Source organism: Talpa europaea (assembly GCF_964194135.1).
Source record: "Talpa europaea genome assembly, chromosome: 2".
NCBI classification, from domain to species: domain Eukaryota; kingdom Metazoa; phylum Chordata; class Mammalia; order Eulipotyphla; family Talpidae; genus Talpa; species Talpa europaea.
In genome coordinates, this window is record NC_140068.1 from 59,269,475 (window position 1) to 59,281,566 (window position 12,092).

At 32.9% G+C, this 12,092-nt stretch overlaps 1 protein-coding gene across 1 annotated transcript in view; it reads right to left on the minus strand.

Moving 5' to 3' along the window:
- Positions 1 to 12,092, minus strand: part of ZNF292 (zinc finger protein 292) — a 75,957-nt gene that overhangs the window by 14,337 nt on the left and 49,528 nt on the right. Inside the window, exon 5 of the mRNA XM_084228323.1 lies at positions 3,078 to 3,280. Coding sequence (XP_084084449.1) covers positions 3,078 to 3,280 — 203 coding nt within the window. The remainder of the gene's footprint in view (positions 1 to 3,077; positions 3,281 to 12,092) is intronic.

Genomic DNA, 12,092 nt, shown 5'->3' on the forward strand with positions numbered 1-12,092 from the left:
GTGAAGCCAAATGAGCTCATCTGCTAGGAAAGATTTAAAAGACTATCTCCAGACATTAGGAAAGAAGAAATTTCACAAACTGTGAAAGTAGATATTGGCATAATCTTTTCTGGACAGTATTATACCTACTATTTATTAATTTAAAATGTAGATTCTTTGATACAGCAATTCCACTTCTAGAAATTTCTCCTGCCTCACAAAGTTTCAAATGATGTATGAACAATGCAAAAACCTTAAATATCCCCTAGTCTGCCTAAAGGCATTAAAAATACATACTACTGAATTATACGCCATGAGAAAAAATGAGGTTGATCTATATTATGAAAGGGGAAAGTGACTGACAGCCTGTGTGTGTGTGAATGCTTTAAGTATATTAAACAATATACAGGAACATAGAAAATGCAGAAGGGCTATATATCAAATTTTAAACTTAATGATTACTTGGGGATATTAAATGGGAAAATGGTTGGGAGATATAATAGAGGATTTTAAAGCTTTTATGTTTAACAGGAAAAGAGAAATACCAAATGCAAAATGATCACTGTTAAACTTCATTTTTAAAAACTATACCAAAAATTCAGGTTAAAGCTCATTCCTCCCAGAGAAGCCAGAAATACACTCAACTCACTCAGCTCCATTTCCCTGCTTACAATAACCAGACAGATAAAGCAAATGAATGAGGTTATGATGAGAGAGAGAAAGAGACAGAGAAAGGGAGAAAGGGAGGGAAGGTAGGAGGGAAGAAGAAATAGCAGTTTTTATGGGGGCAATGTCTTTGAGCAAATATTCCCAAATGACTACCTTTCCTGAGCAGGAAAAACAACAGGCTTATTAGCAACTAATCTTAATTCATTTATTTCACAACTAGGAATGGAACAGGTTTCCGCATCTACATAACAATTATAAAAGAGTAATTTATTTCTAAGTAAAAAGGTACTTTTAAAAAGGAATAAGCAGATTCACACATATCCTGTTTTGCTCTACACTATGTGATCAATCTAGTTTTTGCTCATGGGGTGAGGTATAAAGAAACCTCGTGAGGTCTGCTTGATTAGGGTCAAAATAAGGGGGATGGGAATTGTACGGGGAATATAACCAAGAAAATGAATACATTGAGCAAAAATGAAAAATGATGTAAAAAATATATAAAATTTTAAAAATTTAAAAAATAAAAATAAAATAAACTGGTTATGAAAAAAAGAATATGAAACATCTTAGTTCTACCTGCTTTAATGTCAGAAGGGGGAAAAAATCATTTCACATGATATTAAAGATATCCAGGGTTTTCACAGAGAATTTTCTTGAGGATACTCAGTCAAGACTGGTATCTTTTGATTATTCAAAAAAGCTAGAAATACAGATTTCTCCTGGGTTTTTACTTGAGATTACAAATTCATAGTCTTCAACTTCAAATAGGACTTCAAAGTTAACCCAACAATTAATTTAGCTAGTTTCTGATAGAAGGTATGCTTCTTTAGGGCAAGGCCTATACTTTACTTACCTTTCACCCACCAGTGCTGACATAGTACATATATCATTCACTTCACAAAACTCTGCTCATGGAAATATGGATAGTCTAACTCAAGGGATTGAACTAAACTGACAATGAAAGCTTTAATGAAACCAAAACATCTAAGATGTGTCAGTACAGTAGCATATTTATTTAAGGATTTAAAAAAATGTTACCTACATTTTGTCAAAGGCTAGCTCAATAAACTTTGATACATTTGTGAATTAACTTATCTATGTAACTATTCTGCATTAATAAGAAAACTTACTTCATTATAATATATAGCTATTAAAAAAGTCAATTACTTGCAATAAAATAGTAAAGAAAAAAAAATCTATGGATTAGCTAATGTCTGCATTAATAATTTCCAGGTTAGAGCACTTGACTCTACTCCATTCGGCCTAGAAACTGCCTGAAATCACTGTCCCCAGTATCCTCAATCTGCTCATCATACCTTCCAGGCTTATTTCAAATCTTGATTCAAGTGTACTATTTTCCTCCTCGCTTTCTAGTCTCAAAAATCATAGTCACATTATACTTAACCACAGTTAATCTCATGTGGGCATTCAGCTTTCTGTCTAGGGCTAGCCCTCTTTTTCTAGATTCTGATTACAATCCTTCCCTGACTACTCAAGGGATCATGCATACTCAGTTAACTGTCCTCTCCGTATTATATGTCAACATTTCCCAAGTCTTTAGTCTGTGGCATAATCCCTTTGTTCTCTCTCTATTGTTCTAAAGTCAAATGACACATATTAGGAATAGAAGATACTTGTACACATTAAAGGTTCACACAACACTATTAAATGTATTATAGTTCTCTTTAAATTAAAAATATATATATTCCCCATTTCTTGATCAACAATTTTTAATTCTCCTATTCTGTCTCCAACTTCATTTTAGAATTATGAGTCTTCCAAAATGCAAGTTTCCCATTGGCCCATTAAAAATTTTGTAGAATAAAACCCCCAAATACATGAACAGTAACCTTTATGCCAACCTAGAAAGAAAAAAAAACCCAGAATCACATGTCTCTCTAAGAAAATCAAGTTTTACATTAAATATACAATAAAAAATTTAATTAGCTATCCACCCATGTATCTTGCCCCCTAGGAATACTGTTTTGTTTTTATATATATAGAGAGAGAGACAGATATAGTTTATATGTGTATATAATAAATAGGAAAAGGATTGGGGAGTCATATAAATTTGATAAAGTTAAATTACCCACTTAAAACATGTGCAAGTAGCTTACAGAAAGGTAAGCTTAAGTTCCTAATGCTGACAAACGTAAACATCTTACCAAATTGTTAAGGCACAGCCATATTTTCCAGAATGTAGTCAAAGCAGTTAAAAAATGTGAATTACTTAAAATAGAAAGTAGATATCAATTTACAAATAATTCTGAAAACTGCTTAGAATTGTTGTACTTTTAAGAGTATGCCAAAATTTAAGAGTATCAATGATTTCTCAAAAGAAAGGGAAGTCAAGGACATTCTGAAGTAATGAAAAATGAATTTCATCATGTAATTAAAAAATAATTACTAATGAAAGAAAACATACTCACCTCTTCAATTAACTTTTCATTTGGTGATGATGTACAAAGACAGACAAGGTAAGTTTGCTTAAAACTACCTTTTGTACCAATCTCTGGATGGTCAGAACACAGCTTTGCTAGAGCAGTTGCTTGACTTAACTGATTTGTTTTGATTAGATGTTTAATTCTCATATCCAACAAGATGGGACCCTCAAAAGCTAAAAATTCATTCACTTTAAAAAACAAGACATAATATATTATTAACATTTGGTAATAGTTCATTTGCAATACAAATACGTACAAGGATTTTTTTTTTAAAAAAGCATGGGACTAAAACTTTTTTTTTAATTTTCTATTACTGTCAGGATATTACAAAATACTTGACCTTATAAGCAAATGGTGATTACACTGTTAACTTTTTAAAGTTACCTAAAATATTTTTGCCCCTTAGTAAGTACCATTTAGAATAAGATGAATAACTTCTTGATAGTAAAAACAAGCTTGCATTAAATAATAATAGTATAATTGAAATTATACTATTCCCTTTTCCCACATCATTTATCTTTCATAGCAGGGGTTAAATTCCTATAAATTTGCAATGCGAGGGCACTACACACTTACTGGATAACCACAAAAGTATGTCTGGATATTCTAGAAGATGAGATTCAACCAATACTGTGTTCAATTCTGACGACACATTTATTTATTTATTTAAATTTTTACAAAGGCGAACTCTATCTTGCTTTAGTAGGGGTTTCAGATTGAATTAACAAAGCTACAGAAAAATGAAGAAGGGAGTTGGTGGGAGTCTGACAAAGGACCTCATAAAACTTGTGTGAGCTTGTGGTGTTACTTTTAAAACATGAGAACTGCTAAACTTCAACATTTGCTTAAGACCCACTTACATATAATTTCTATTCTGTTCAAATCTTTTCAATTTCTTAGTCCTTTAAGGATAATTTTAACTTATACAAATGAAAATTTAAATTTTCCCTAAGTTTTCTTACTAGGATGAAAGTCATATTTAAACATTTAGTTGGTGACCACTAGCCCAAAACCTTTGGAAGTTTTTTAATAATAGAATTTTAAATGCCATACAAATAGAACATAAATTTCTCTACTTGTAAGTACACTAGAAGTTATGCCTAGTAAATTGGTGGGTTAGAAGACGGAGAATGAAAAGTATCATTTCCCTCTTTAAATATCCTCAGCTACCACTCTGTAATACCTTTATTTTTTAGATATTTCACTATGGGGGAAAAAAAAAAACTTCTATAGGTTGTATGGTAATGGTGCCTCAATATTAAAACTATCATCGTACTAGCATTTTAAATACGTGATCCTAACTTTCATCCCTCTTTTCTAGAACTCTGTACCTGCTATTCTCCATTTCTTAAAAACTAAATGAAAAAATACAAAAGCTGACACAGGCAAAACTAAATACATAACTTTCTAGTGTCTCTGAGTATATCTCTTTTTTAGTAACACATGATTCTATGAAGAAAATTGTACATCAAATATCTTTTCACAGTTCAATTCACTGCCAGAGCAAAATCTGTAGATTTTAAATGAAAGCTTTAAGAACAAGTTAAAGTTATTCTGGTTGTAAATAAGTCATATAGTTCACAAAACCTACAGAACTGTTCCAAATTCAACAATTCTCTCAAAAGAAAACTCTCTGGAGTTAAAGTCTAGGAATTATTTCAAATACTCCCACAATAATTCATAATCAAACTCTCTTTAAAACATCATGGCAAAGAAATACGTTAAATGTGGATTTAACAAAACTGATTGACAATCTTAATAGAATAATCCCAAGTAGTCCCTGAAATCTCAAATAGCAACATCACAAATGGTACAAAATAATTTCTGTATTAAGTCACTGTACAGGAAAATAAGATATTATAAATTTCAAAAACATAGCTGTGCATGCATTTTAAAAGATAGGAAATCATAACCACACTAAGGTAAAACTGATTTCAAAGAAATATATATTAGAGCAGGAGGGACTTTAAAGATCATTCTGTCCAGCTCCATCATTTGACAGATGAGTAAACTGAGGCTCACAGAAGACAAGTGACTTTCAAGGGTCATAAAATCAGGTAATGTTATAAATTTTATGGTTTAAAAGAATTTAAAGTAGGGTCTCCCTGGTGGCACATAAGCACTGCACTATGAAGCAATCCACAGCCTCTGCAGTATGAATTCCATCCCCGGCGGGCCAGGGAGCAACCCACAAGGCACTGCTGACCTCTCCTGACTCACCCACTGCTCCCCTCAGCAGTGTACTTCAGTCAATCTGCCTGTTCTGCTCCCCACTCTGTCTCTGGTGAATCCTCTCACCCCCTGCGTCTCTGGCCTGTACCCCAGATCTTGTATGCATAAATAAATAAATCTTTAAAAAAAAAACAATCAAAAATAGATTACATTCTAATACTCAATTTAGAACTTACTAAAAGTTCACTTATCTCCTTTTTTCTCCTTCCTCTTTCTCCATTTCTTTTAATGCTGTCCCTTTTCCTATTCCTTTTTATCTTTCTCTATTTCCCTCTAATCTAACAAGTATTTTCCCTTGTAGTTATATCAAAGACAATCTGGTTTGAGTGCTTGCCAGACTTATGAAAAAAAAAGTTTATAATCTTATCTATGGATAGCCAGTCACATCAAATTTCACTCTCCACTCTGCTTCTCCCACTCCCATCCCAGAGAAGTAAAATTATTTTGAATTTTCACATGTGTGTAGCCAATTATCTACTTTTCTCCATATTTATGGACTTCAACAGAAAGTTTTGCTACATTTGAGCATACCAAAAGAGCTGGATGGCATAAAATAGCAATGTAAATGAATGATACTCATCCAGTGCAATTAAAAAAGTATTTCCCCCACTTTTATAGAATCAACAAATACTAGCTCCTGTGTCAAAGATGTTTAACTAATACAGTATGTTGCATTTTTGTGATAAACACTAACAAAAATATTGAGTATGCACTATGCACCAAAATTTAGATTAGGTCCAGGATTCTGTCAAAATGCACTTAATTTCTTTACTGTGTGCGTATTTTCATACCTCAATTCATACACCATTTCCTTTGCAGTATGTCCCAGTAGGTGTTTTACAAGCATCTCAAACTGCATAAAAAAATTCTACACCACAATATGTGCTATCTACGTCCACTTAGCTGTATTTCAGGCACTAAACTAAGGTTGGCCTTAAAAATGTTTCCCTGCTGCCCTCTCATCCATACATGCAACACATCATCTAATTCTGTTCACTTCTAATTCTCAAATAACCCCATTTACTTTTTTCCATCACCACTCCAACCATTCTCTCTACTCCTCTCCGTCAATATCCTTAATGAATTGGACCACTCTGTAGCATTCTGCTGCACCTATTATTACTTCCCATTACATATCCACGGGGACCAAGGGTGCCTTTGTTTTTTTGGGGGGGTTTGTTTTTTAAAGCACACATTTGATAGTCTCCCCTCAATTTAAAAATATTCCAATTGTTTCTTATTGCCTTTGGAGGGTAAATCACCAAATTCTCACCAAGGCCTACATGGATGATTTAACATTAAGATATCTAAATGCTAAAGCAACCTAAAGCTCAATGCAATACCTATCAAAATTGCAATGGCATCTTTATATTTTTTTGCCGAAATAGAAAAATTACTTCTATAATTCATATGGAATCTCAAGGGATTCCAAACAGAAAAAACAATTTTTAAAAAGACTGAAGTTGGACTTTTTACACTTCCTTACTTCAAATATATTACAAAGCTACAGCAATCAAAATGGTGGGGTACTGGCACAAAAAAAACAGACACATAGGCCAAAGCAGACATATAGGCCAAAGCAAAAGACTAGAGAGACCAGAAACAAACACTCACACAGATGATCAAATGACCTTCCACAATGGTGTCAAAACCCTTGAGGAAAAAGTCTTTCAACAAACAGTGCTGGAAAAGCTGAATACCCACATGCAAAAAGAATGAGGTTGAACTCTTATGCCTAATTAAAAACAGCTTAAACACCTAAAACTATGTATAAGCTATGTAATTCTTAGAATAAGACAAAGGGAAAAAGTTTCAAGACACTGGACTTGGTAATGATATGGAAATGATACCAAACTACAACAAGCAATAAAAATACATAAATGGGACTACATAAAGCTAAACTTTTGTTTTGCATCAAAGGACAGAAATCAACAAAAGCAAACAGTAACCTACAAAATGGGAGAAAATGCAAATTACCGGGTTGTTGGAAAAGTCATGATGCATTTTTGCTTAAATAATATAGAAAAAATACGTCGTGATCTATGATGGTAAGTGGCTAATATTCAGAATATATGAAGTACTCCTACAACTCAACAACCAAAAATAATAATCCTATTAAAAAGTAGGAAAAGGTCTTAAACAGACATTTTGCCAAATATGATATACAAATGACCAACAAGCATATGAAAAGATATACAAAATCATTTATCATTGGAGATGTGCAAATCTATGCCACAATGATAAATCACATCAAACCCATTAGAATGGCTACCAAAATAATAGATTATTAAGTGTTGGTGAGAATGTGGAGGAATGTGAAACTGTGGTACAATTTTGCACTGTTGATGAGACTATAAAAAAATGAAGCCTCTATTAAGAGAGCCTGGAAGTTCCTCAAAAAATTAAAAATAGAACTACCATATGATCCAACTATATCAATTTGGGAATATTAAAAAAAAATTGAAAGGAGGGTCTAGAAGAGATGGGTGCATAACCATATTCGCAGCATCACTAGTCACAATAGTAGAGGTAGAAGCAATCAAAAAATCAACAAATAAATGAACAATATACGGTATATACATACAATGGAATATTAGTCACTGTTAAAAAGGAAGGAAATCCTTACACTTGCTAGAACATGGATGAATCTTGAGGATATTATGCTAAGTAAAACAAGCCAGCTATAAAAAGTTAAATGTGATATGATTTCAAAAATATGGGGTATCTAAAGCAGATCATAGAAACTACCAATAGAATGGTGGTTAAATTGGCCTAGGAGTGGAGAAAGGGAGGGTTGCTTATTTCAGTTAAGTTTGATCAGCTTAATTCTATCCAGAGTCACTGAACTTGATGGATCAAAGGGCTATATGCCAAGTGAAAACTAATTTTTAAAAACAAAATCTAAAATACTCCATTTACTTTTTTTATACCAAGAAAAGGTTAATTAAGGGCCAAGGAGAGACAGGCATAAATAAACAAACAAATAAATAAATAACAAAGAGTAACAATGAAAACTATTTATCAATATGCCATCCATAAAGTGTTTTTTTTTTCTTTTTAGTCACTTGTTATAAGAAATGTCCTAACACAAAAATATTGTCAATAAACTTAAGCCTAGGTTGCAGAGTCACCCATTTTGGATTCTCTATATAGACAAGTAAAGATATATACACACAAATGGAAATTATGCCAAAAGTATCTGAGTGTGAAAGAACTGGAAATTTTACTAATCAAAAACAAATGCAGCAGACCTATAATACTATAATATACTGTAGAATAATGTAGAATAGGAGTTATTTGTTATTACTTTCTCTTTCCTATCTCTTCTCCCTTTAAGGTATTATATCTTATATATGCTAATGACTGGTAAACCTGACAGCAATTTTCCCATGTTCAATTTAAAATGCAAAAATTTATAACTGAAATAAAGACTTACTTTCTCACAAAATTCTGAAGGATTTATAAGTACTGTAGAAAGATTTAAGCTTTAGAAATTTCCTTTGAAAATCAAGGGGTTCTGTAAAAAAAAAACAAACCAGAACTGCAGGGCTTAAGAGTCAAGAAAGGACTAACAAGCTGATAAAAATGCAATTGAAACAATTGCAAATTATCCCAATGTAGAAGTAGAAGGGAAAACATCAAAATAATTCAGTACGCTTGTAATAGGAGCTCTCTCAGAGTTTAGATTTTAAAATGACAGAACACACAAAGGAGAAAGTAGACACAGAGCTAAAGATGCACCAGGAGTGTCAGAAAAAAAGAGGAAGCCCTTAATTCTTATGGTGGTTCTGATAATAAGCTTTAGCTATGAAAAAGTAGAATATTCAATGGAGCAAAATGGGGCTAGATGGGAAAAAGTAATCCTCAAAATAGAAAGAATATTCCCCAAAATTATAGACCAGAGGAATTCAGATATATATCTTAGAGTATCAAAATTAATTATATTAAGAATATAGCTTGTGATTGTTCAGATGTGTTTCAATGAAGAGTCAAGACAGATTCACTGAACATAAATTACACTTTTCACAAAGGGTGTATCAAAATGGATCACAGACCCACATGTAAAATGTAAAACTTTTAAACTTCTAGAACAGGAGAAAAATCTACACAGCTGGGAATGAGTTTTTAGATAAAACGCAAGTACAATCCACAAAAGAATTCATTAAGTTGGAGTTTATTAAAATTTAAAATTTTTGATGTGAAAGACACAGTTAAAAAGACAAATCAGAATGAAAAATGTTATTTGCAAAACTCACATCTAATGAAAAACATGTATTCAAAATATACAAAGAACTGTTAAAACTCAATAATAAAACAACCCAATTTAAAAATAGGCAAAACAAAATCTAAACAGATGCCTCACCAAAGAAAATATACAGATGGCCAGTATATATATTTATATGAAAAGATGTCCAATACAGAATGCAAATTAAAACAATGTGTTATCACCACATACCTTACTAGAATTGCTAAAATTCCAAAACCAGGAAAAAAGTATCAATTGCTGGAAACAGTATAAAGCAACAGGAATTCTCATTCATTGCTGATAAGAATGAGGAATGGACACTTAAGACAGTTTGGCAGTTTCTTACCAAGCAAACATGATCTAATAATCACAGTCCTAAGTATTTACTCAACTGATGTGAAAACTTAGGTCCACACAAAAACTTGCACACAAATGTTTATTGTAGTTTTATTCACGAACACCAAAAACTGGTAGCAAATAAGATGTCCTTTTGTCTGCATAAATAAATCTTTAAAAAAAAAGATGTCCTTTAATAGGTGAATGGTTAAACAAATTGGTAAATTTATATGATAGAATATTATTCAATGATGAGGAAAAAGGAATGAGTCACATAAAGACATAATGGATGAATGCCTACTATGTACTGCTAAAAAGGCTGTAAGACAATCTCGAAGAGACAAAACTAGACAGATGTCTTAAAGAGATCAGTAGTTGTCAGGTGTTTAGGAGAGGGTTGAACAGGTAAGCAGTTGATGTTTTCATGGTAGCAAAACTACTGTGCACGATACTGTAATGGAAACAGGACACTATGCACCTCTCAAAATCTATAAAACTTTACAGCACAATGAGGGAATCTTAAGGTATACAGATTTTAAAAAATCAGCAGGGGTATCTAGGATGGAATGCAGAATATGGCAAAAGAATCTAACTGAATAACAAATATATGAAAGACCATCACTGAAAAAGGGGGGAGAATAAAGTGATGAACTAACTTTGAAGGACTAGAACCTAAGAATATTGTCAAGAGGAACTGTACACAAGTCCTGTTCTCTAACTGGTAAAGTTGTTTTCCATAGGGGTAACAAGTTATCAACTTTGAAACCACTACACTCTATACTAGTACTGATTAAGTATATGGATGGCCAATGATGGGAGAAGTCGGTCTGAAAGTGTACATACTATATTATTCCAATTTTAAAACATTCTGTTGAAGGTCACAGATCAGCATGCAGAAATAGGTTAGAGTTGGAGACATCCAATTTAAAATTTAATAATGATAGAGCTTATTACAAACAGAAAAATTTATACATGTGTATATATAGAGAAGTATACCTATATATGTTTTTCCTGCTTTGTCCACCCTTGAAGCAATGATACCCAAAAGTAGCATTAGGCACACCTAGTTACCAGGTCTGATTTCTAGTAGTATTCTTTAATAAAAGGTATCAGGGCTCACTGGAGAAAATAGTTGATTCTAGAACTGGCACACAATATACATAAGATAAGCCTGGAGCTTCTTATAGTGCCAGAAAGTAAGGAAGTAACCAAACAAAAAAACAAAACCCACAATGATAGGGGTATGTCAAAGGGATACAGAAGTTGATTCAAAGACATACTGGTGGCCAAAATTGGAAAATGTGGGCAACAAAATATAGCAGTATTAGATTATTTAGATTACCAAAGTATAAAACAAAAATCTATAAGCTCATATGATGTGAGGGAAGGAGGGACAAATCTCCTATACAGAATTCTAAATAACCTATGCAGACACTTCCCTCTAAAGGAGTTGGGGGTTAACTCTCTACCTCTTACATATGGGCTGCTAAAGTAACTTCCTTCCAAAGAGTACAGTATGGAAGGAGGGGCCAGGAGGAGAGAGGAACTTTACATTGCAGAAACCTGACCAACACACCACCTCAGCCAGGTGATTGTGGCTAACAAAAACAGTAAGAGGGCATGTTCATACTATGTATCCTTGATAAGAGACATTATGATATGGCACTTTACCTCTGTGAGCTTTTCCCCCAATCTCTTAATCTAATCACAAGAACATCAGACAAATCCCAATCGAGGGGCATTCTACAAAATACCTGACCAGTACTCCTCAAAATTGTCAAGGTCATCAAAGACAAGGAAACTCTGAAAAACTGGCACAGCCAAGAGGAGCCTAAGGAGACATGACGACTAAATGTAATGTGGTTTCCTGGATGGGATCCTGGAACAGAAAAAGGACATTAGGTAAAAAGTAGGGAAATCTGAAAAAAATGTGGACTTTACTTACAACAAAGTACCAAATAACGGACTATGAATTGTGTGAAATGTATCATACTAATGTAAGATATTAATAGGAGTGAAATTTCGTGTGGGGTATGTGGGTACTCATCATAATTTTTCTGTAAATCTAACATGATTCTGAAAGGTTTATTCAAAAAAAAAAAAAAGCACATTAGGCCAGACTAACCTAATATTAAATAATCTTATTTAATAGATTTCTAGTCAAATACTTGTTATGGTCTTTCATC